This window comes from Phodopus roborovskii, unplaced genomic scaffold (genome assembly GCF_943737965.1).
Source record: "Phodopus roborovskii unplaced genomic scaffold, PHOROB, whole genome shotgun sequence".
In the NCBI taxonomy this organism is placed as follows: domain Eukaryota; kingdom Metazoa; phylum Chordata; class Mammalia; order Rodentia; family Cricetidae; genus Phodopus; species Phodopus roborovskii.
In genome coordinates, this window is record NW_026125489.1 from 13,328,085 (window position 1) to 13,354,628 (window position 26,544).

The 26,544-nt window shown below is 38.4% G+C and overlaps 1 protein-coding gene and 1 non-coding gene across 2 annotated transcripts; one reads left to right on the top strand and one right to left on the bottom strand.

Moving 5' to 3' along the window:
* Nucleotides 1-4,207: 4,207 nt before the first annotated feature.
* Nucleotides 4,208-14,685, top strand: Glipr1l1 (GLIPR1 like 1; the record flags this gene model as incomplete). Its single annotated transcript, XM_051176279.1, has 5 exons — nucleotides 4,208-4,441; nucleotides 6,030-6,272; nucleotides 9,260-9,360; nucleotides 10,930-11,015; nucleotides 14,528-14,685. Coding segments are annotated over 5 exons (822 nt in total), but the record flags the coding sequence as incomplete, so codon positions are not given.
* Nucleotides 14,686-25,679: 10,994 nt separating this feature from the next.
* On the bottom strand, nucleotides 25,680-25,785 carry Trnal-caa (transfer RNA leucine (anticodon CAA)). Its single transcript has 2 exons — nucleotides 25,748-25,785; nucleotides 25,680-25,725 (listed from the first exon to the last, which is right to left on the bottom strand). It is a non-coding gene; the product is annotated as a tRNA-Leu (tRNA).
* Nucleotides 25,786-26,544: the final 759 nt, after the last annotated feature.

Sequence of the window (26,544 nt, forward strand, 5' to 3'; positions counted from 1 at the left end):
AACTAATACACAAGCCAAAGTTAAAATGGAGACAAGGAGCAGCCAATGTGTGGCTTTCTGTGACACATTACCAGCCTCCCAACTTCAGACCTTAGTAACTATTGTCTCCATTGCAAATAACTGTGACATTCCAAGTCACTAGACTTGGTTTGCAATTAATAAGAAGAGAAAATGAAAAGCCCAGAATGCCCTACTCCTACTGTCCCCTGAGCTTCTCCTGTGTCACTAACTCTCTGAATTCCTATGTACGATCACAACCACAAAGGGTGGCATTTACTGCCCTTCATACAACATACAGTCTTTGTAAATATGTATCCAATAGACACATTGATTCATCCTAAATGACCCACGCTGGATTCATTTCTCTACATCTATGACAATCACAATACCAACATCCAAGTCTTTCTGGAAGCAATGGGGTAAGGTGCTTGTGGTATTGAATAGCAATAAGGACTCTTCAGTAAATCTGCAAGCTTATGAAAGCGATGACTACTGAGGCTGCTCACTTTGTATCTCAGGACTCAGCAGAAAGCCTAGGAAATGAGAGAATTCAGTCAATTAGGTAACTTAGAATGACACAGCATAAAAGTGATTCGTTTTTAAAAAGTGATTCATCCAGATGCAAATTAGAGTGTTGGATGGGAAATGTTGCTATAAGGGGCACACTGGAGTCTAGGAAAGTATCTGCCTACCAGCACCCCAATTAGAGAATCTACAGATTTGGACAGGGCTTCAAATGCTAAAAATCTCCCAAGAATCTGAGCAAGCTGAAACCCAGAAAAGGGAATTTCACTTGGCTTAACCTCATGCCACTTACTACAGAGCCTTAATTCATACCCAGGCTCTAGCTCTCTTTCCAATATCCTGCCCTTGCTGATCCAGAAAACAGTCCACAGGAAGCAATCTGTTGTGAGTACTAAAGGACACCTAAAACCTAAGCTTGGTGATTCAAGAATAGATATTTCATGTAAATGGCTTTAGCCTGAGCTTTGGATTGCATTGCCAATGCCTACACTTGTGCTGAAACTCAGAATTTTAAAAAGCAAGTGAGAGATGGCCCACTCACGCCGCTCTGAGTATGAGATGCTATTGCTTGCCTTGGGCACATTGCTGACTAATGTCTTTGGTGCTCTTAACCAAGAGCATAGCCTAACCCCTTGCTTGTTTCTTGACAGCGACCATTTCCACCTCTAGTTACCGATGTTTCTCTCCTGGTAAAATTATCCCTGGCTTTTAAATTGTTCATGCAAATTTTTAAAAGTCAGAACGCAAGTGAATGGAAGAGATAAAGGGAATTTAATCTGGTTTATAAACAAAGGAGGGGAAAAAGATTAATAAATCCAGTTCAGTACTTAAGTCGCATGAGGTGCATGGACCAAGTCCACCTTGAATCCATGGTGATAGCCAACCCAAGATCTGAAATTGAACAAAAAGTTGTTCCTAGATCAATTAAAATCTTACTTCACAGTACCTGGAGCGCTCCAAGAGGAATCGGCTGTCTCCCTCATGCAGGACCCAAAGGCAGGCTAAGGGACACAGAGCAAGCCAAGTTGAGTTGAGCTAACAATGTTAGGTCAAACCCCTGGATAGAAGGGCTGGAAGGGGTATAAACCAGGGTGATTCCACCAAGAACTTCTTTCTGGGAGCTTCCCCCAGGCAGGCCCAAGAGGCAGTTCCTGGCAAACACAACAGTTTAGACCAGCGTCTCAAGTTGCTAGGCAACCAGGAGCCGTTCACTAGGCCTCCCGTTTGCCCTCTCCAAATTCCCTAGTAATAAAAGGGGCTTCAATGCTAAATCCTTAATTCCTTCCAGGCCACCTCTGGCCCCATGCTGTGCCTCCCAACCTCCACCCTGCTAACAAACTCACCCCAAGTTTAAACTGCCTCTGCTTTGGGCTGTAGCTCCAAGGCCTGAGAATACAGCTCTGTCCTAAACCCTGAACTGGAGTAGGAGCAGGGAGGGACTCACAGCAAGCTCCTCCTGCATCAGGAGAGCGCCAAAACCCGGCAAGGATCATGGCCATTGGTGGATCATTCATTTCATGGAATTCCTTTGAACATTATTTCACAGAGCAACTACCATATGTTCAGAGTCCAGGTTGATATTTCAGGAGAAAACTACATAAAAGCATCCTGTATCCCAGCCTACCACCAATTTTCCCACCCAAATCTTAGCTATTTCAGATTGGGCTGCAAAGATCTGGCCATTAAGTACTCGGCTAGCTGACATATTTGTAAAATTCGACTCTGATAATAGGTAGTATCTTCACCATTGCAATGTCAGATCTACAAGTCTTATGAAGCTTAAAGCTGTATGTATTTATTTCTTTGCTAACTACAATGTCTTTTGAAAATTAGTTTACTTCAAAATATGGATGTTTAAATATGCACATAAAAAATACTAAATTAAATTTTCAAATCTATTTTGAGTGGAGGTGCCTGGCATGCTTGAGGTGGGATTTCATCCCCAACACTTCACAAACCTATCAAGATGGCTAGTCCCAGCACTCAGGAGGTGGAGGCAGGGAGATCCAAAGTCTAAGATCATTCTCACCTACATAGTGAGTTGAAGAACAGCCTGAGCTACATGAGACCCTGTCACAGAAGCAAAAACAAACACAAAACTCATTAGGATCCCTCTGTCTCCTCCACTCCCCCAGTGCTGTGTTACAGACACATATATCTAAGCCTGAAATTTTACATGGGTGCTGGGGATTTAAACTCATATCCTCATGATTGCAAAACATGGATGCAGTCTTACCCCTGGGCTGTCTCCAGCCCCTACAAAATTTTCATTTGATGTTCATATTTTCCTTTAATGTTTATTTGTATATTCACTCAGTCTTTTATGCAGTCAACACACACAACACACAATCTGCTAATGTGGCAACGATTAGAAAAAGTAAGATATGTAAGCCTAAGGTTCCCTGCCTCTTAGATCGATGACAGAATCAGGGATGTTTATTAGGTCCTTTCTGCATACAAATGCAAATGAGATACAATATCTGTGGTCAGGAAAATGAAAACACATACAACAACATCAACAACAAAAATAGCATTTTCGTTTCTTTATTCGGTCAACAAGCTTTCGTTGAAGGCTTAAAGAGCCTGTTTCAGGTTCTAGAGAAAAAGCAAGGAAGTAAAGCCACTGTGTATAGAAAGGGCATAGCATGATAGACAGGTGCTACAGAAATGATTCAATGAATAGCAATTGATCTAATGAGGAAATATGGGCGCCTCCCATAGGAACTGCAGGAAGGTCAGGGGAGACAAGGAGCAAACATCCTTGCCAAGCTGATGGATGTTGCTGATCCAAGAAGGTGTTCACATAGGGGACCAGTGTGTCAGCCATAGTCGGGCTATATAATGACAGGGACGTGGATATGTGCATATAAGAACACATATACCTCTATTTGTATTGGCGTGTGGGATGTGAGGAACTCAGCTTGTCTCTGTGTGACACCCCAGCAGTACACACACAGGAAGCCCTCATCGGCAAATGATGAGTCAGAAACATGTCCTCTCTCGCTCCGTAGAAATTCTGTTAGGATCCTCAGATTTGCTGTTGTTGCTGCTGTTTGTTTTGTTTCTATTTTCATCTAATAACTTAATTTCTGCTTTCTGATAAAGAAAAAAATGGTAGCTAATATAAATGTGTATTTACTTGTAATTAAATGGTACTGTAAATGACCTAAATATTAAATTAAATTAAACAACCTAAGTATTGCAGGTGTTCACCTAGAAATGCTGAAAAATATCATTAGCTGTAACAGAAAACTTCTGGTTAATAAACCAGAATAACTAACTGGTGAATAACTAACTGACAAATAGATTGAAAGCATTAAGCCAAATGAAGTTGCCGGCTCCTGCCTGTCTCCTAATTCCAGTGTCTGCCTGCTCCAATTTGTGCAGCAAAGTCAAAATACTTTGTTTGCATGGGCCTGGCCCTTTGTCGGCTCCCTATAACATCCCTTTTCACAATCCTTACATCTCACAATCTGTGAGATGATTCACTCTTCAGAAGCACTTCGGTTGCTTTCTGAGCCCACTAGAGGGCGCCTCAGGCTTTCAGAACTCCTGTAGCTCAGAACTCTGGCTGTGCATCAGTCTCCATGGCAACACTGAAGGCAGGGATGCAGACTGCAGCTCACTACACAGACTGCCAGCCTAATCAGAAGGCAGAAGTCTGGGTAGAGTGTAATCCCTGTTCCGGTACATTCACCCGGGCTGTACCCTACTTCCTTCCATAGTCCCTATGAAGAAACTTAATTGTTTCTGGACATTGGGTCTATGTTTGGTAGCCAGCAAACTTTCCAAGGCATTGCTCAATATTCCTAAACTGCCAACTATCTATGACCCAAAATTTATCCAGGAGTGTGTCGACTCCCATAATGAATTTCGAAGCAAAGTCAACCCCCCAGCAGCCGATATGAATGTCCTGGTGAGAAAGGGACCAGGGTGCTGTCGAGAACAACGAGTTTCTGCGGGAGAGGGCACTTAAATCAATTGTCTGTTCTTTTTCTTTTAGCTGCATTTCATGTGATTTCCCCAGTTAATTAAGATAGGCATAGTGTTTCTGTCCCAGACCCAGACAGCCATCCCGTGCTCAAGTCATGACAGTTTCGGAGAACTATAGAAACAAAGGTTATTAACAACGTTTGAAGGGCATCAAGGACCACTGAAATGTGGTCTAGTTCCGTTGTCGACTTTGACTAAGAGGGACGTCAGAGACCATGAAAAGAGGTTCCTGAGATGGGTTGTTGATAGGAATAATGGAGATACAGGGTGGTGGTGATTGCTGCTATGGGCAATGAAACAGGAACCACACAACTCAGCAAACACAAGTGGGGTTTATTGGGAAAGGGAGAGGTTTGGAACGAGGAGGCTCAGCAGTTTGGGTGTTTGAAACTGGAGTCACAGAGCTGCCCCTGGCCCAGCTCACCCAATTTCTGTATGCAGAGTGCAGCCACAGGATGTAGCCATTCAACACGGAGCCCAGGATATCGATGTAGGGAGCAATGGAGGCAGAGATAACAGGTGTCAATCCAACTAGCCAGAAGACAGTGATGGACACGAGGAAGAAAACCCCTGAGTAGTTAAAGTACATGGTGATGCCTGGTGTCTTAATTTGGTTTTTTGTTGCTTGAATAAACACCATCACCAAAAGTAACTTGAGAAGGAAAGGATTTATTTTCCCATATACCTTAGACTCTTAGTGAGGTGATGTCAGGGCAGGGACTCAAGGCAAGAATCCCTAGGCAGAAACTGACGCACAAGCCATAAAGAAATGCCACGCCCTGGTTTTTTTTTTTTTTTTCTTCCTATGGAGTGCACAGTTTCTTGCACCACCCAGGACCCTTTGCCCAGGGGTGGCACTGTCCCTGGTCACCTGGGTACTCTTACATCAATCATTAATTCAGAAAATGTCTTACACATTTGCCACAAGCAATCTGATGAATGCATTTCATCATTTAATGTTCCCCACTTTGGATAACACTAGCTTATATCAACTTGACTTAAGGGGTTATTCATGATAAAAATAGCAAGAAAAAACTGTTGCAAAGAGAAGTTGAGCTGAGGCCTCTGACGTTAGTACTACAGCTGCTCTGTTTTCCCAGGACAAGTAACAATTTAGAGGACCATTGTTGGTCTTTACAGAAGCCAGGTTGGGGAGGGCCCCTGAGCCTTGCCCTGGCTACTTCCTGTGTTCATCGCTTCCTGTTCACCATGAAAAATCTCCTGACATTTGCCTCCAGATAGGCCTGGAAATATGGCACCAACTGAACATATATCCTAAACCCTCCAAGTAATTTCTCCTTTAAGTGGTTTATTTCAGGCATTTGACTTTAGTAATAAAAAAAAAAAAACCTAAAACAACAAATACTTTAAAAAAAAAAAGAAAGAAAATGATGTCTTTACTAAAGAGCTAAAATTAACTGAAATTTAATTTATTACATTTATTATTAGAATGATTTCATTGTAAACAAATATGTACTAATCAATTTAAATTTTTTTCACTCTCTTTTCAGAATTGGGACAAAGAGTTAGCAAGACAGGCCAAATCATGGAGTCAACAGTGCAAATTTTCCCATAACCCCTGTACTAAAAAACGATATTCATGCATTGAGGGCCATGACTTCTTGGGAGAAAATATATATTTAGGTGAAATACAAAGTACACCACAACAAGCTATTTCTTTTTGGTATAATGAAAGTGAACATTATAATTTTGATAATATGACCTGTTCTAAAACTTGTGGCCATTATACTCAGGTAGGTACTTGACAGGTTATTATAATTAGTTCTTGTGTTCACTTTAGTTACAAGAAACATTTTTAAGCTTGTTTACATTCCTTTAAAAAGAAAAGAAAAAACCCCCATCTTCTTAAATATACCATGTACAGGGTTTAGTTTTTCTGATCTTTAAAAAATACTACTCTGCTGCCATTTTCTTCTCTACATTACTTACAAGAAGAAATCTCCTGTGATGGTCTTGTTCAGCCCTGTGGCTTTTCCACTCCGATGACTGCGTTCATGTCTTTCCAGTCTTGACCAGCTTTCCCTTAGGCACCCGGGTCATGTTCACGTTCCTTGTGCTATAGAGACCTGAGCATAGCATACTAAGGCTATAGATGAAAATACATTTGTAGCATATGGGTTGCTGTTTCTTATAATAGTCCCTGCTCAAAAACCACAGAAACCCATTTGCCTCTGCCTCCAAAGTGTTGTTATTTTAAGCCACCATTCCCAGTTGTTTTAGCATTTCTAATAAAGATACCTCATTTGTCCAGTCTCTTGTTCAGCTTCAAAGCATATAAAACCTAGCAGTAATCAATATTTTAGTGTTTTCACTGTTGTTGCATTTGTGCTGTGTGCTCATATAAGTGGATTGATTATTGCCTTCGTTATGACTCAGATATTTGTATTTCTAATGCTTTTATCAATGTCACTATATGTCAAATGATTAAAGTTTACTTTATGATGTACTGGTTTTAGAGTAAACCTATAAATATTACTGAGTTAACATATGCCACTTAGTTAAGCTACTAAATAAATTTGTTTGCTCCTTTGAGTTCCTGCTTTTAAAATGTGGGACATAAAAAAGTAGTGACTGTTTTTAGGCTAATTATGTCTTACCACTGAATCAAGATTTTTTTTTTGAATATCAGTCACATATGAATTACAAAATGTCCTGATATGGAGTATGGAGATAGGATGTGCTACTGGCCTCTGAGTCTTGCGGATGGTTCTATCCTGAGCCCAGAGTATCTTCTCCACACACATGCTCTGTTTAATACTTTTGTGAGTAGATGAGAATCTCTTCCCATCAGCACAGTATTTTGACTACCGTAGTTTTGTGCCCTCTAACATCTCTACCTACCTTTTTTCCCTAGACTGCCAGTTCAGGCCTTCTCAACTATGTGAATCTTTCAGGCTGTTTCTGGTTTTCCTCTCCCTCTTTATGATCTGGAGAGTCAGAAGCCAATAAGATGACTGCAGTTGCATAGGCCATCTCTTGTCCCCATTTTTTTGATTCATTAACTTCTGCTAGCTGATGCCCAAGATCTTGAAAACACAATTATTATACTTTGTCTTAATTTTGTGGCTGCATATAAATAAATCCATCATGATTTCTACATATTAATGAACAGGAGAAATGCATTTTGGCCATGCATGCCTTACTCCTAGACTTGTTACATAGGCTGCTAAAGCAACAGAAGCAGCTAATCTGCTTGACCAGACTCACTCATCCATCTAAGCTAAAATAACATTTAGTGCCTTACCAAAATCAATATGTTAGCTTACACCATGTATTGAATTGTTTATGTCCCTGTCAAGGCAAAGCAGTTCCTCTTGGTATCAGCAGAGTGGAGCACAGCGGCTGGCACTTATTTGCTGCTCTGTAACTGTCTTTTAAAGAGGTCCATGAACAACCCGCATGGTTAGGGGTATTATCAACAACACGTTGAGCATGCTGAGTTTTTAATCATTCATTCGGTGAAGCAGGAAACTTGAAGCTTCCCTGTCTTAGGAACTTCTGTTTACTCTTCAGCAACACGATGTTCTTTTATGTTTAGATGCTTTCCCGGGAACCAGAGTAGATGCTGTTGGTAAAGACAAGCTTTTCTGTTGCTAGAAAGACTGGGAGAATGGAATCTGTAGTCAAACTTCTCACCAGCCAGTCCCCAAATAACCACACTGAGACTTAACTATGCTCAGCCGATATCTTGGGTGTGTTACTAGCTAACTCTTACATTTTAAATTAGCCCATATTTCTTATCTGCACTCTGCCACATGGTTCAGGACCTTTTCTCAGTATGGCAGGTTTGTCTCCTGTTCCCTTTGCATCTTCTCGGGACTCCAGAGACCCTTTCTCTTCTTCCATGCTCTTTTTTTGTCCGCCGGTCCTGCCTAACCACCCACCCAGCCATTAGCCAGTCAGCTTATTTATTAACCCAACCACAATGATATATATTCTTCATACAGTGTAAAGGAATATTCCACAGGGCTCCAATGTCAAGTGTCCTGGTAAAAAAGAAGACAGGCATACACCCAATGTTTCTGAAGCCAAGCCTGTTGTAATGAAAAGAGAACACATTCTCAGACAGCCTTTACATCTTAAAACGATTATGTCAGACATGTGGGGTCACTCTTCACTAGCATGTAAACTTAAGTGGTTTAACAACATGGACCCTGGACAGTTTCTTCTTCACCAAATCTCTGATGATAAAAAAAAAAGCTACTGAATAACTGGGAATAAATTCATTCTTCTTACTAATTCGACAACTGTGTCTTGATAAATGTTTCTTTCCTTAAAGTAAAATTGATTAAAAAATGTCTTGCATTTGTCATTCACTTATTTCTTATCAAAGTTGAATTCAATTTAGCAACACATTTCCTATGAACAAGGTAAATTGCTGTTTTCATGCCTAATCTGATTTGATATTTCTTGTAATATACCCATGAAGAAAATTAAAATATGTTTCCTAAGTTGTCCAGAAGAAATTATGATTTTAACAATGGATTATACTATGATTTAGTTATTAAGTTTTGCTTTTGGTTTATGACTATATCTGAAAAACAATTTAGATTGCCCTTATGAAAGCTGCCTTAACAAAATATAACTGAATGTGTTAGGTAGTAGGAAAAATATAATAAATATACATATTTTTAACATAATTAATATTGCACATATTCTCATAATAAATTGTGTACATGATTTGTTTTAATATGTTACTTCTTAATTCCTTTTCTTATAGATAGTTTGGGCCAATACGGTTACAGTTGGATGTGCTGTATCAAATTGTCCTAATCTCTTGGGACATTCAGCTGCTCTATTTGTATGTAATTATGCACCACCGTAAGTCAATTTGAAAAACAAAAAAAAATGTTCTAAGCTGATAACAAATGTTTACGAAGCTGGGTGTGGTAGTATAGAGCACACTTTAATTCCAGTGCTTGGGAGGCAAAGGCAGTTGGATCTCTGTGAGGTCCAGGCTTTGTCTACATAATGAGTTCTAAGCCTGTCTCAAAACAAACAACAATCCCAAAAACCCCAAATGCTTACAAAACATTATTTTATGCTGAACCCTAAAGTATTTGTGATGAAGTCTCACTCTGCAAGACTAATTTTAAAAATGAAAATAGAAAATGGAGACAGAGTGTTGCCTAAATGCAAAGCCTCTCCTCTCATGAACTATTTCAACATAAAGATAGAAATGATAGAAATTGTTTAACTTTAAATGGTAGAGGCTGGAAAGATGACTCAACCAGGAAAATGTTTGTCTTGAAATCATTAGGACTTGAGTCTGGTCCCTAGCACCCACGAAAAAGACCTGGTACAATGGGCATACCTTTAACACTGTTACTGCCAGTACCAAATAGACAGAGTCCAGAAGATCCCTGGTGTTTGCTGGCTTAGCCAGTCAAGCCAGTCCATGAGCCACAGGGTCAGTGGGAGACTGCCTCAGAAAACATGTCCCAGACTGATTGAGAAAGAGGCCCAACATTGGTCTCTACACACATGTACATACAGACACACATGAACACAGAGGCACAGGTAATATAAAATAAACTGCCATAAGATTATTTAAATGTAAAACACAAAAAGGTTAGCAATGCAAAACTCTAATGAACATTAACAATAGAATAAGAAAAGAGATAAATTATTTTATTAAGAGCACTTTTTCTGAGGAGGGATTGCAAATTTTAAATGCTCTGGATGAGTTCTTACTCAAATGAATATAGAAACACAATGAGGTCTAAAAGTGAAATTTTAGAACTCTAACCAAATATCTACTCATATAAAAGGAATAGTTAAATGGGTGATCATGTGATTCTTGAACACACAAAAACTTTAAGATAAATATTTGTAAATAAAAACAAAGAATAAAAGCATAGAATGAATGAAAAGAAGGAAAGATATGATACAGAGAGATGGAAATGTGATCTGTTGCTGTTCTTTCTTCTGCCTTTCACTGAGCAGCTGAAGCAGGAGTGACAAATATTACCCTAAAAGCTCAGGCTGAATGTAGTTTCTCCTAATAGCAACTACTAACATGCAGCATCCTATTTTTAAGAGGAAATTAAGAAAGATTAGCCATTGATGAAAATCACCAGAGGATAATAGCACTTTCTTAAAATTCAGACTTTTGGAAAGAAGGAAGGGGCAAGCAGGACTCGGGGCAGAGAGAAAAGAGGGAGAGAAAGATAAAGGAAGGGAAGGAAAAGTAAGGGACAGGGAAGGAAAGGAAAGGAAAGTGTTGATGCTTTCTTAGTACACAGGAAATGAGTCTTCTATTGAACAGTAGATGTTGCTCTTTCTTTTTTGACATTTATGTCTTACTGAAAAGCAGAGACAGATTGCATGAATGTAGATAAAAAATGTAAAACAGCATCATTGGCTCATGAATGTCCTTCATTTTTGCAGAGGAAATGAAAAGAATGTCGGTCCTTACATAAAAGGAGAACCCTGCTCCATGTGTAAAAGAAGTGACTGCAGGAATAATCTCTGCTGTAAGCAAAATGAAAAAAATAATACTTCATAATTATGCAGTAGTATTTCCATAAATTCATTATAATTTTTTGCATCTGGCCCCATCTGTTTTTAATTTCTAGATGACTGTTTCTATGAGAATGTAAAGAATATTTAAGAATATAATCTGTATATATAAGTTATATATTAATCCATTTAGTTCGGATGAATACCCCCTGCAGTTGTTTTTGTTGTTGTTGTTTGGTTTTTTTACTCTTACTCTTTTGGGGGGGGCCTCCTACCCAGCTTCCAAATAAAACACACAAGGAGCCTTATTTTTTCTCATGAGTGCCCAGCCTTTGCTTGGCTTGTTTCTAGCCAACTTTTCTTAACTTAAATTACCCGTCTATCTTTTACCCCTGTGCTTCTACCTTTCTCTGTTTCTGTATACCTTTCTTCCCTTCTTACTCTGTGGTTGCTGGGTGACTCGCCCCTGATGGCTTCCTCCTCCTTCCTTCTCGATCTTCTCTTCTCAGATTTCTCCTCCTATCTGTTCTCTCTGCCTGCCATCCCCACGTACCCTTTCCCCCTGCCTGGCTGTTGGCCGTTCAGCTCTTTATTAGACTGATCAAGTCTTTAGGTAGGTAGGCAAAGTAGCACAGCTTCACAAAGATAAAACAAATGCAACATAAAATAATTCAACACATCTTTGCATCATGAAAAAAAAAGGTTCAACAGCATAAACAAATGTAACACATTTTAAAGCAACGTTCCACAACAACCCCCTTCACTGATATTTCCCCTATCAAATAAAAAGGCAAAGACAAATTAAAGACAACTGAGATAGAGTTGGCTGCTGTGCTCAAAGTAGCTGACATGTTTATTGGCATATGCTTAGAGCCACCATCATTTACATGCTGTTACTAGGATAGTGACTCATTCAAACCTAAAAGCCAGTCTCCATCATAATTGTGATTAAAATCATGTTTCTCTTCCATCATCAGCTTTTTTATTGATTAATCTTGCTGTTTGACAGCTTCACACCTCTATGCAATCCACTCTGATTACCCTACACCTCCACATTCTCCCTCTCGTGCCTATCAAACCCCCCTCATGCCTAACACTTCCTTCCTCATGCTCATGACTTACACTTTTCTTTTGTGAGCCACTTAGTTTAACAAGGGTCGGCACTGTGACCTCTGGACTAGAAATACCCATTGGAGCCTGTTGAGGTCATCGGTGGGTATACAATTGAAGGCTGTGATTCTCTCATTCCCTGAACTTACCAGTAGAATATAGTTCAGGGGTAAGGAGTGGGTGGGTCCATTGACTACTCCTTCCATTCTGCTTGAGTGCTGAAAAGCCCATTCTTTTGTGGATCCACTGTAGGTATGAATAGCTGCTGAGAGTTACTAATACAATGACTGTGTTTAGTTCAAAAGATGATGTTGCACCCATCTTCTCCTTATCTTTTAACTCTTATATTCGTTCCCCTTGCTTTTCTGCAATGTTGCTGAACCTTGAAGTGTATGAGTAAATGTCTTGTTTAGGGCTGAGCACACTTCTCTCATTTATTTCTCCTAACGTGTGTATGAAAATACATTAGTAAATGGGGGGGGGTGTTAATGAAAAAAATGAATTCCTGACACGCACACTATCCTATCAAAATTCAAAACTGAGGAGAAAATGTAAATGTGGGAAGATGAATTTTGGATAAATTCCACTGTAGCAATAAAGATCATACTTAAAACTTCACATAAAAAAATTGAATTTTCTTCAGAAACTTAAACTTGGGCATGGTAGAGTGTCAAAATGAAGTTAATTTTTTGTGGTTTTGTTTATTTTAGATACTTACGCCTCTAACACAAGAGGCATTCTAGAAATATGTATGGGATTGACATTGTTGTTAGGCAACATTGTAAAGATTTTATTGTAGTAAGTTTTTGAAGTTTTTTTATTTTTAAGTTTAAGCATCTTCTATATCTTGGTTACCTAGTTTTAAAAGCTAGAAGAACCAATCAATGTTTTCATCTTACGTAGTTTTTCTTGCTTTCACTAAAACTCCATACATTATACATGAGAGTACACATACAAACATTTCAGTTATTTTTTTTCTTTTTGAAATTAAATTGAGCTTTTAATTGTGTTTTATTGACAGATCCCTTGACTGAGAAAGCAACGCAGCCTCGAGCATGCCATCTACTCATGCTAGGCTTTATTTTTCACAGAATACTTTGATTATTATTTCTATTCAGAAGAAACTTTTTAAATGCTACAATAAAGATTATTTTCTGACTAATTGGAGCTCAAGTCCTGTTTAGTTCTCCATTACATTTTCTACATTCTTGTTTGAAATTTAAATTCAATGTCTACTTTTCAATTAAAAAAGAATATATATGCAATATATGTATATATACATATACATATTAGTGTAGAAACTGGAAAGCAGTGGAATAAAGTTAAGGCATTCCTATTTTTATGGTTGTTTGATGATAATGCAACATAGACATAATTCATGTAGTCTGTGTGTGGGTGTGTGCACATGTGAAGACCAAAGTTCAGATCCTCAGCATCCATGGGTGCTTGGGGTAGCGGTGGCAGGCCTCCTCATCCCCTCATGTGGGAGGTAGAGAAAAAAGATAAGGCTGGTTAGCTAAGCTCCAATCATCAAGCTATTAGTTTAACTGAGAGACCCTGCCTCAGTATAGAAGGTAGAGAGCAATACAGGAAGACATCCCATGTCCACCTTAGGCTAACATGTACATCCACACAGGTATGAACACACGTACACCAAAAAAGAGGAAAAGAAAATGGAGCCTGGTGGTGGTGGTGCATACTTTTGATCCCAGCACTCAGGAGGCAGAGGCAGGCAGATCTCTGTGAGTTCGAGGCCAGCCTGGTCTGCAAGAGCTAGTTCCAGGACAGCCTCTAAAAAAAAAAAAAAAAACAAAAAACAAAAAACAAAAAAACAAAAAAAAATGGAAAAGATTGAGAAAAAGAGTCAACAAAGTTGAAGTATACTCCTACTATGCAGAGAGAAAAAAATCTTCCCTTTGTGTATTTTTAGCTTTATTTCTTATTTTCCTTCATTTATGTTTGTGAACATAAAATATATTTTTAAGTTCTCTAGTTTTCATAATTTTTAATAGCTAAATTAAACTCCTAGAAAAAAAAACAGAAAATCTGTCTCCTTATTGCAATGTTTAAACCACCTGCTCCAATATGTGTAGCAAAGTCAAGAAATTTTGTTTGCAGGGAACCTGACCATTTGTGTTAGGTGAACTGAGCACTAGAGGGCGCCTCAGGCTTTCAGTGAGTGGCTCAGAACTCCTGTGCCTCAGAACTCTGGCAGTGCATCAGTCTCCATGGCAACACTGAAGGCAGGGATGCAGACTGCAGCTCACTACACAGACTGCCAGCCTAATCAGAAGGCAGAAGTCTGTGTAGAGTGTAATCCCTGTTCCGGTACATTCACCCGGGCTGTACCTACTTCCTTCCATAGTCCCCATGAAGAAACTTAATTGTTTCTGGACGTTGGGTCTATGTTTGGTAGCCAGCAAACTTTCCAAGGCATGGGACAAAATTCCCAAGTTACCAAGTATCCGTGACCCGAAATTTATAAAAGAGGTTGTCGATTCCCATAATGAATTTCGAAGCAAAGTCAACCCCCCAGCAGCCGATATGAATGCCCTGGTGAGTAAGGACCTGTGATGCTGTCAAGAGCAAAGAGTTTATGCGGGAGGGGGATCTTAAGTCAATTATGTCTTCTTTTTCTCTGTTAGCTGCATCTCATGTGATTTCCCAGTTAATTGCTTTAAAAAAATGATGTTTTTACTAAAGAGCTAAAATTAACTGAAATTTAATTTATTACCTCTATTAGAATGACTTTATTGTAAACAAATACTTAGTAATCAACTTAATTTTTTCAGGAATGGGACAAGAAGTTAGCACAACTGGCCAAAGCATGGAGTATACAGTGCAAAGTTTTCCATAATCCCTGTACTGGAAAAAAATATGCATGCACAGAGGATTATGACTTTATTGGAGAAAGTTTCTATTTTGGTGGAATAAGAAGTACACTAAAACGAGCGATTTCTTATTGGTATAATGAAAGTCAACATTATAATTTTGATAATATGACCTGTTCTAAAACTTGTGGCCATTATACTCAGGTAGGTACTTGACAGGTTATTATAATTAGTTCTTGTGTTCACTTTAGTTACAAGAAACATTTTTAAGCTTGTTTACATTTCTTAAAAAAAAAAAAAGAAAGAAAAAACCTCCATCTTCTTAAATATACCATGTACAGGGTTTAGTTTTTCTGATCTTTAAAAAATACTACTCTGCTGCCATTTTCTTCTCTACATTACTTACAAGAAGAAATCTCCTGTGATGGTCTTGTTCAGCCCTGTGGCTTTTCCACTCCGATGACTGCGTTCATGTCTTTCCAGTCTTGACCAGCTTTCCCTTAGGCACCCGGGTCATGTTCACGTTCCTTGTGCTATAGAGACCTGAGCATAGCATACTAAGGCTATAGATGAAAACACATTTGTAGCATATGGGTTGCTGTTTCTTATAATAGTCCCTGCTCCCTCCCCTCTTCCTGGTGCCCTGCTACCAGTGTTGGAAGTGTGCTTGAGGCATGCCAGTTTGATGCCTCCTATGTTTATGGAATTGTTTTTCTCTGGGCTCAGTTTGATGATTTTATATTTTAATTTAAATTTGAAGCAAGCTTGTTTTACATGTCAATCCCAGTTCCCTCACCTTCCCCTGATCCCCTGCCCCCCTCAACCCCCATCTCATCCCCTTTCTTCTCCCCAGGGATGGTGAAGCTTCAATGGGGATCTTCAAAGTCTGTCATATCATTTGGAGCAGGGTCCAGGCCCTCCCTCATGTGTCTAGGCTGAGAGAGTATCCCTCTAGGTGAAATGGGCTCCCAGAGTCCATTCGTATACTAGGGATAAATACTGGTCCACTACCAGAGGCCCCATAGACTGCCCAGTCCTCCTAACTAATTCAGGGAATCTGTGTGGATCCTATGGGGTCCATGAGCTCCCCCTTGTTCAGGTCATCAGTTTCTGTGGGTTTCTACAGCCTGATCTTGACCCCTTTACTTATCACTCCTCCCTCTTTACAACTGGATTCCAGGAGTTCAGCTCAGTGTTTAGCTGTGGTTCTCTGCTTCTGCTTCCATCAGCTACTAGATGAAGGCTCTTGGATGGCAGCTAGAGTATAATTAGAGAACCATTGGCTGCTACAAAGGTCCATATGCCCCATATTGTTTCTTACTATTATGGAGGAGGAATGTCTTGAGATATTGACTGGTAATGTTCCCAGCATGCTTTTGCTCAGGATTAACTTGGCTATCCAGGCTCCTTTATGGGTCCTTGTGAATTCTAGAATAGCCTTCCCCCCCCCATTTTATATGAAGAGTGAGATGGGAATTTTTGAATGAGCTTACACTGAATCTACAAATTGCTTTTGGCAGAATAGTCAATGCTAATTTCACCAATCCATTCTTGTGTCATTCTCTCTTTCTTTGGATATTTAAACTTTACATTGCAGAGGTCTTTCTCATTCTTGGTTAAGTTTATTCCTTTATGTTTTATTTTCCTTGAGTGTATTGTGAATAGGGGTGTGTTCATTATCTCCTTCTCTGTAGTTTGTTGCAGAGGTATAGAAAAGCTATTGATTTGTGTATGTTCATTTTTTTGTCCTGACATGTTGCTGGAATTTTCTAGTAGAATTTTTGAGATCTCTTCTTTATAATGTCATGTCAGCTGCAAATAGAGATAGCTCTGTAATGACAATTAAGGTAGCCACCAATCTGGTTGCTGTAGATGGCCAGTTGAGGCACTCTGGGTCTTAGCTGGCATCATTCCGGGGATTCCTGGGAGTTTCCATGGCACTAGGTTTCTCCCTAACCCTGAAATCATCCCCCCCTTGCCGAACAAGGTATCTCTTTGTCTCTTTCATTTCTCTCCCCCTCCATTCCTGCCAGCCCAGCCCAACCTGCTCCCTCAATTTTCCACCCACTTATCCTGCCCACACCCACCCACACCCACTTTGCCCAGGAAATCTCTTCTATTTCCTCTGTCCTTATTGTATGTTTGTTTGGTTTGGGTATTGGTGATGTTGGACCCTAATTCTGGGGTCCTGATGGGCCGGTGGGAGAGCCCCGCGGGACAAACACCAAAACCAGGAGATGCAACAAGCAAGAGGTGTTTATTGAACGAGTGCACTCTGGTGACAGCACACTCCTCAAAGGGTTCAGGCTCTCTTTATAGAGACAAACCACAAATCAGCATACATGCATGGGGCACAAGGTGATTGATTACAAAGTATGATCTTGTGTTTGAGAGATCACCCAGGTATGACCTGTTACTATTCAAAGGATAAACCATAGAATGACTTGGAAAGTCCCCAGACTGTCCATGGGCCAGGAGTGACCCAGACAGGGCTGCTCATCTGGAATCTTTTGTTCCAGGGTTGGGGGCTGATTTCCTTGTTGTGGGCCATGACCTGGAAGAGACTTCCGTCATTTCACAAGAGATTGATGATTCAGTTACTACCCCTATTTAACAGAATCAGCCTAGCATGACCACTAGCCCCCTCACCATAGTAACTTTGTTGTTTTCATAATTTCTATTCTCTTCTCCCATGTCAATGTCCATGCCTTATGATTTTCTATATTCCACTTGCAAGAATTATCCTTCTGCCCCTTTCCTACATTCATGCTCTGCAAACTAAAATCTTTCAGTGATTGTAGCCTCATAAAAAGAATTTGGCAATGTTCCTTCTGTTTCTATTTTGTGAAACAATTTGAAGAGTATTGGTATTAAATTCTGGTAAAATTCTGCACTGAAACCATTTGGCCCTGACCTTTTTTTTTTTTTTTTTTTTTTTCCCTTCTTAATTGGGACATTTTTAATGACTGTTTCTATTTTCTTGGGGTTTATAGGTTTATTTAAATTGTTTATCTGGTATTGGTTTAATTTTAATACTTACTACCTATCAAGAAAATTTTCTATTTCTTTTAAATTTTTCAATTTTGTGGAGTACAGGTTTTTGAAGTATGATCTAATGATTCTTTGGATTTCCTCGGTGTTTGTTATTATATCTCCCTTTTCAATTCTGATTTTGTTAATTTGGATGAATCTATTTCCTCTATCATATCTTAAATGCCTGAGATTCTCTCTTCCATCTCTTGTATCCTGCTAAAGATGCTTGAATTTATAGTTCCTGCAGTCAACGATCAAAAGTGTTTAGTAAAATAATTATAATTCTTCTTCAGCCATGAGGAAAAATTGATTGGCATCTCAATCTGTAAAATACTTCCATTCATTTTGCTAATGAAATTAGAAAGTTTTAAAAGTTAGAAAGTCTACTTGGTGAACTTTTTGTTCTTGGATTATTTCTTTTCCATAAAGGATATGTACAATATTCCCTTCTCTTTTCAATTAGAGAATAGGAGATATTCAATTCTATCATTGACACAAAAGACTGGAAATCTTCATCACATCTTACAATCCATTTTCCATACAAAGCTTCTTCTTTTGAAATTAATTTTTCATGCACCTTAAAAAAATACTTAAATGTGCCATTCTTATTGTTGACCTTTTAAATAAGCTTCATGTGTCCTTAATCCATACCAGTCTTATGACTTGACAAAGGAAAGACTATATTTAAAGCAACAAAGTTTTTTTGTTTTGTTTTGTTTTGTTTTGTTTTGTTTTTTGGTTTTTCAAACCAGGGTTTTCCTGTATTGCTTTGGAGCCTGTCCTGGAACTAGCTTTGTAGACCAGGTTGGACTCAAACTCACAGAGATCCACCTGCCTCTGCCTCCCGAGTGCTGGGATTAAAGGTGTGCTCCACCAATGCCTAGCAAAGCTACAAACTTTTAAATGCACAATCAATTTAGCAACAGTTATTTCTAATAACAAAGTAAATTGCTGTTTTCATTCCTATTCTGATTTTATGTTTCTTGTAATATGCCCATGGAAGAAAATTAAAATATGTTTCCTAAGTCATATAGGAGAAATTATGATTTTAATGATGTTATTATATTATGATTTTGCTATTAAGTTATCCTTTTGGTTTATTATAATTATATCTGAAAGAAAACTATTTAGATTGTCATTATGAAAGCTGCCTTAACAAAATATAACTTAGATATATCCAATATGCATGAGAGATATTAGAAACAATTTAATAAACAAATGTATGTATATATCAGCATAACGAATTGTTTACATTGGTTGTTCTAATGTTACTTCTTAATTCCTTTTCCTATAGATAGTTTGGGCCAATACGCTGAAAGTTGGGTGTGCAGTATCAAGTTGTCCTTTTCTCTTGGGAAATACAGCTGCACTATATGTGTGCTATTATACACCAGCGTAAGTTAATTGGCTTAAATTTTTTTTTTCTAAATTGAAAACAAATATTTGTGAAACTGTGTGTGGCAGAGCACCTTTAATTCCAGGGCTCAGGAGGCAGAGACAGTTGGATCTCTGTAAGGTGCAAGCCATCTACATAAGGAGTTCCAGGTCAGCCAGTCTCAAAACAATAACAGCAAAAATAAATGTTTACGAAATATTATTTTATGCTGAACCCTAAAGTATTTGTGATGAAGTCTCCCTCTGCAAAACTAATTTTAAAAATGAAAATAGAAAATGGAGACTGTTGTTCTTTTGATGCAACTAATGCCTATAAAACATAAACACGAGACTCAGCGCCCACATGGAGTTTATTGAGAGAGGGGAGAGAAAGAGGGGGTAGCTAGTGGCCAACCGAAAGCAGGAGAGAGAGAGAACAGAGAGAGAGCAAAGAGAGAGCAAAGAAGCAGAGAGAGGCAGAGAGGCAGAGAGAGAGAAGCACTTGGTGCGCTTGCTTTAAAAGAGTCTTGTGCATGTAACTGAGTCCTCTGGCTGCCAGGTAAGCGCCAGGTAAAGCTGACTTAGGGATGACGTGGCCATGAGCGTCCCGCCCATCGTTGGGGCGGGGCGGGGCGGGGGGTCAGCTGGCTGCTAGTTCCTAACATTCCACCTCTTATTGTTATTAAAAAGGTGGGGGTTAGACGTGGCAGGTTAGGGAACAAGGACGTTGAGTTCCAGAGACTGCTTCCTGCTGAATTGGGGGCATAGATAGTCTTTGGGGGATCCGCGAAGACTGGGGTGCTGCCACGTCCTGGTAGATGGTTGTTTCATCACAGTTCTGACAGTATGGGGCTCTGGCGTCTCTTTGAGACCTGGCAAGATGTTAGCAGAACAGAGGACAAGGTTAGGTTTTTTTCTCTTAGGTCTTAGTACTTAATGGGAGAAGTGTGAGGTAGGGGAGGGGCTCCCAAGGGGGTCCTGGGACAAGGGAAGGAAGTCCCAGGCCAGGAAAAAGGTGATTTATTTGGAGCGAATCTGACCTTGTAAATGGATCCAATTCAGCTCCCTGGAACTTAAAAGAATCCTTTGAGTTTGTGAAAACATAAATATTAAGACACATTAGCAGCATACTCATGTTAGAAATGATTTGGCTGAAAGAATTAACACATGCAACTGGCAGATTCTTAGCACAATGAAAAGCACCTTAATTGTAAGGTCATAGTTATAGATGTGATCATATAGTGGCATAGTATGGTGTTTAACACTGTTAAAACTTTATTGATTAATGTTAAGACTATAAACAGTAGCAACCTTAAAATACCCATTTTTTAAAATCTGTTTTGTAACAATTGGAGCCTTGGCTACTGCTTTCAGCTGACAAAGCTACCAGTCGTCAAAAGCATCAGAGTTCTTGAGAAGGATAAAATTTTACCTGAATGATTAGAGAGTAACAGAGACTTACTAGCTGCTTTCAGTTGGCCACCAGCTACCCCCTCTTTCTCTCCCCTCTCTCAATAAACTCCACGTGGGCACTGAGTCTCGTGTTTGTGCTTCTTATGCATAAGCTGCAGCAAAAGAACAACAGAGACAGCGTTGCCTAAATGCAAAGCCTCTCCTCTCATGAACTATTTCAACATAAAGATAGAAATGATAGAAATTGTTTAACTTTAAATGGTAGAGGCTGGAAAGATGACTCAACCAGGAAAATGTTTGTCTTGAAATCATTAGGACTTGAGTCTGGTCCCTAGCACCCACGAAAAAGACCTGGTACAATGGGCATACCTTTAACACTGTTACTGCCAGTACCAAATAGACAGAGTCCAGAAGATCCCTGGTGTTTGCTGGCTTAGCCAGTCAAGCCAGTCCATGAGCCACAGGGTCAGTGGGAGACTGCCTCAGAAAACATGTCCCAGACTGATTGAGAAAGATGCCCAACATTGGTCTCTACACATATGTACATACAGACACACATGAACACAGAGGCACAGGTAATATAAAATAAACTGCCATAAGATTATTTAAATGTAAAACACAAAAAGGTTAGCAATGCAAAACTCTAATGAACATTAACAATAGAATAAGAAAAGAGATAAATTATTTTATTAAGAGCACTTTTTCTGAGGAGGGATTGCAAATTTTAAATGCTCTGGATGAGTTCTTACTCAAATGAATATAGAAACACAATGAGGTCTAAAAGTGAAATTTTAGAACTCTAACCAAATATCTACTCATATAAAAGGAATAGTTAAACGGGTGATCATGTGATTCTTGAACACACAAAAACTTTAAGATAAATATTTGTAAATAAAAACACAAAGAATAAAAGCATAGAATGAATGAAAAGAAGGAAAGATATGATACAGAGAGATGGAAATGTGATCTGTTGCTGTTCTTTCTTCTGCCTTTCACTGAGCAGCTAAAGCAGGAGTGACAAATATTGCCCTAAAAGCTCAGGCTGAATGTAGTTTCTCCTAATAGCAACTACTAACATGCAGCATCCTATTTTTAAGAGGAAATTAAGAAAGATTAGCCATTGATGAAAATCACCAGAGGACAATAGCACTTTCTTAAAATTCAGACTTTTGGAAAGAAGGAAGGGGCAAGCGGGACTCGGGGCAGAGAGAAAAGAGGGAGAGAAAGATAAAGGAAAGGAAGGAAAAGAAAAGTAAGGGGAAAGGGAAGGAAAGGAAACATAGGAGGGAAGTTTTGATGGTTTCTTAGGAAATGAGTCTTCAATTGAACAATAGATGTTGATGTTGTTTTTTTGTTTTTGCTTTTTTTGTGACTTACAGAAAATAACTTGCATAAATATAGGTTAAAAAAATTTAAACAGCATTGGCTAATGAATGTTCTCCATTTTTGCAGAGGAAATATTGTCAGGACCCGTCCTTACATAAAAGGAGAACCCTGCTCCATGTGTAGAAGAGGTGACTGCAGGAATAATCTCTGCCGTAAGCAAAACAGAAAAATAACATCATATTTAGACAGTAGTCTTTCCATAGTTTCATTATAATTTTTACATATGGACCCTTCCATTTATAATTTCTAGAAGACTTGATTCTTTCTATAAGACTATAAAACATTAATGATAAATTATATATAAATGATGAAGCATTTGTATAATTAATCTTAACCAATATAAAATTGGGAGTAAAGTACTGGGATAAGAAATTCGAAGTCAGAGAACCAGAGCAGCAACCAGTTACTTCCTGCCTCTCTCCTTCCTACATCCAAAGGTGTCAGGTCCTCTCTCTGCTCAGCCTTATCACTTCCTGTCTCTCTGTCTACAGTCCTCTAAACCTCTATGGTTAACTAGCAGCTAGCTTTATCTCTGACTCCAAGCAAGCTTTATTTGTCAGAATATAAACAAAATATCACACATTTCCTCCTCTAAGTCTAAAGAAAAGGTGAAAGTTATAACTAACATAGTAAAATGATACACAATAACTATGTATAAATATATCCAAGCAATAACTACATTAACAATGTCTGGCGCTTATGCATTTGACAAATTCAGAGAGAATACTCCATTATCTATCCTGTCTTGCTGAGTCCAAAGTGTTGTGCTAACTCACTTTCTACCCTAACTTGCATTACCAACCCAAAATTCTTTTGTCTCTCAAACTTACACACTCTACACCTCTTTTGCATAACAAGGAAAACTATAACTATAGCTATCTAGGCTTCAACACGAGAAGGAAATAATATTACCTGAGTAAGTAGGAAGTTCAAGCAAGCGACTTCCAAAAGATGTGAGAAGTGACAGGAACACCTGGCTGTCTGGACAGTTACCCAAGGTTCCTCTGTAACATCGGGGCATCTCTCTTTGGCCTATAGACCTAGAATATCTGGCAGATTTTTCTATGAAGCAAGATACTCTGAAGGGCTGCCGTACCTTGTTTTGGAGACGTTTGGCAGTCACTTTCCTTTGCATCTGTCCTGCTGGTCCAATTTATAGAGCATACTGTCAGCAGTCAAGGCAAGGGCAGTTCCTTTCCAGTAGCTAACTTTTGCCACAAAGAAAGTAAACTCCATACTGAGTTTTTTCAATGCCCATAATCTTCTCTGAAGTATATTGGTGCTGCCAGGAGCAGACATGTCTCATTGTCTTAAAAAACAAAACAAAACAAAACAAAAACCTTATTTTATTAAAACATCTTAAATGCCATATTCTGTAGATCTTTGAAATATTTGAAAACCACATGTCTACCTAAAATACATGTTTGACCTTGAAAACATACCTAACATGATTACAGGTCTCATTGTAATAGGTGACCACTAACCTGCATTTCTTTATTATTCTAAAGAGTTTACAATTATTACTTTCAAGAATGAGAATTTTACATTACATCACATTGTTAAATAAGTTGCATAGGTACAATATCTTAAAGAAGAGTAGAAACGAGTACAGTATGTTCTATCAGAAATGACCTTAAATTTATATAAATATACAAAAATATCTTAAACAAGAGATAATAACATATATCCAGTATAACAAAAATAACCCCCAACTTGTATCAATGTACAAAAATCCATCCCAAAATGTAAAATATTTAAGACTAGTAGTAGCTTAAAAGTAGTGGTTAAAAGAAATTCAATAATATATACTTTTATCCTATTATATTTATATACCCCCTTTTTCTTTTCAGAACAAGATCCCTGAATCTTAATCAGCTTTTTTGCTGACCATTACCAATAACAACTTGTAACCAATCTACCTAAATTATGACAAATATCCATAACCCGTTGAATGACCAGAAACCACCCACCCCACCTCTTAGGAATGTAGGCATCATGTTCTTAAAATTACTTTGTGCTGTCTGGGGACAACGACTTTTACAGGGGATCCTTTTAAAACAAATTGGAATAATTGTCAAGTTCTGGGAGAGCTAGCTGTATCATTTGTTGTTCAGTCTCTGTGTAATAGGAAAATTCAGGACTTATCGCAAGTCCTGTCTAGAGTAGTCAGTGAGGCTGGACCATCTCAGTTAGCCACCTTAAAATTGTTCTGAGCAGTTTGTAGTTTAAAGCTGATCTTTGCATGTTGTTTGTCAGCTAAGTGCGGGCATCATCATTGTGGGACGCCATCCTCCTTTTTGAGACTTCAAAGGTGGCTGTTAAGTATGGTCGTGGTTCACTGCAGAAAACATAAACATTTTAAATGTCATGTGCAGCAGATCTCAAAGAGGTTAAGGGATCATAATTTATTATGTACATCCAGAGTACAAAAACTTAATTTCTAATTACCTGATAGACACTTAATCCCAAAATCTTGTACAGGAAACTAGATGAAGCCTTTTTCTAGAATAGTTAGTATTCTCTATGGCCATTAATATCAGGACAAAAAGTTTTAAATATATATAAAATTTTTATAAATTTTGAGATAATGTTTATGCATTAAGAAAAGTTTTAAAGAGTCAAAATATAACCAAAGAATTTTGAGATTAGTGGCAAATTAGTCCCTTAATTTTGGTTTTGTTTGTTTGTTTTGTTTTGTTTTGTTTTGTTTTCTGTGCCATATCAGGTGGCTGTTTTGACATGACAGAGAGATTTTGGATTTTCCTTTAACAAGCATGCTTGTGTTTAAAAAAGGAGAGAGCCATGCTCCAACTCCAAAGCCAGCTCTAATTTTTAATTGAACTGGGACTACAAAAAAAAAAAAACCCATTATCATTATATGTCTATAGACAACATCAGAAACAAACATTTGGGAAGATGTATAAAATTTTATCCTGTCAGAAAGTGATATACCAAAAGGCCAATTTACTCTTTTTCTTGGGACATTTTCTCTGAATGATTCATGATTTCTCTTCAGATGTCTCATTTGCCCGGGGGTCTTTAGATTTCCTTCTCTTGGAGAAACAAAAACAAAACCCTTCCCCAATCCTAACTTTGGGGAAATCTCCTCTTGGCATGTTATATCTGATCAAATGAAAACTTTGGTCAGTTTTATGTTAGTTTAGATTGAATGGTTATGCCCTCTGTCTTTGTTTTTGAATATCTCTTAAGGCTTTTAACTTATCAGTCAAAATAGAATTATTTTCTCTAGTAAATTTTCTTAAGGCCTGTATCTTGCCACTCATACCAAACAACTTGACATGCATATCAACCAACATTTTAGGGATAAAACAAGAATTATCAAACCCTAATGTTTGTAATTGATATATATTTGGTTTTTCGAGACAAGGTTTCTCTGTATTGTTTTGGAGCCTGTCCTGGAACTTGCTCTGTAGACCAGGCTGATTTCAAATTCACAGAGATCCACCTGCCTCTGCCTCCCCAGTGCTGGGATCATAGGCGTGCACCACCAATGCCTGGAAAAAGTAACTGTGTCAGAAGTGGGATTCGAACCCACACCTCCACTCGGAGACCAGAAACCTCTACAGAGGAAGTAAACACTTGAGTCTGGTGCCTTAGACCACTTAGCCATCCTGACACACCAATTGTTCTGTTTTCAAACCATCCTTGTAAATCATACAGGGACCTGACTCCTTTCATAATAACAGTGTTCCTTTTCACATGGCGGGGGAACTCTCCTTTTTTTTTAAAACTAATCTCCCCTTTAAAGAATTCCCAATTGTCTCAACAAATCTGCTAACAGTGAAGTGTGAATGTGTTTACTTATTAGTCTACCACTCATCTGAGTTAGTCACCAGATTTATCTATTTCTAATATCTCATAGACTCACTTGGATTATCTACGACAATCCTCTTACTTGTAGAAATCAATGTAATTTTTGGCCATTTTTCCAGTCTTCATATCCATTTTTCATTTTGCTGGAAGCAATAAACAGCTCATCTCCCTACAGTGCAGAACTTGCACAGTGATGGTGGACACCTTATCTTGTTCCTGACTTTAAAGACAACAGTATTTCAACATTAAATGTATTTGCTGCAGACTTTTTTTTAAAAAAAAAAAATTCAGCTTTGCTGTGGGTTGAAAGAAATACTCATTTTGCTAAGTTTTTAATGCATATGAATGGTTAATTTAAAAGTTTTATACCCCTGCATCTTTTTAAAAGATTCTATAGTTTCATTGGCACATTAATGTTGAAATATATTCCAAAAGACAAAAAAATAAAAATCAAAAACATAAAAGAAAAGTATTCTATAGTTGTTCTACTGCAGTACAACCACATTTTAAACTTTCAAAGATGCTAGGGGTTGTGCAAGCCAGTACCCAACACTGAGCCATT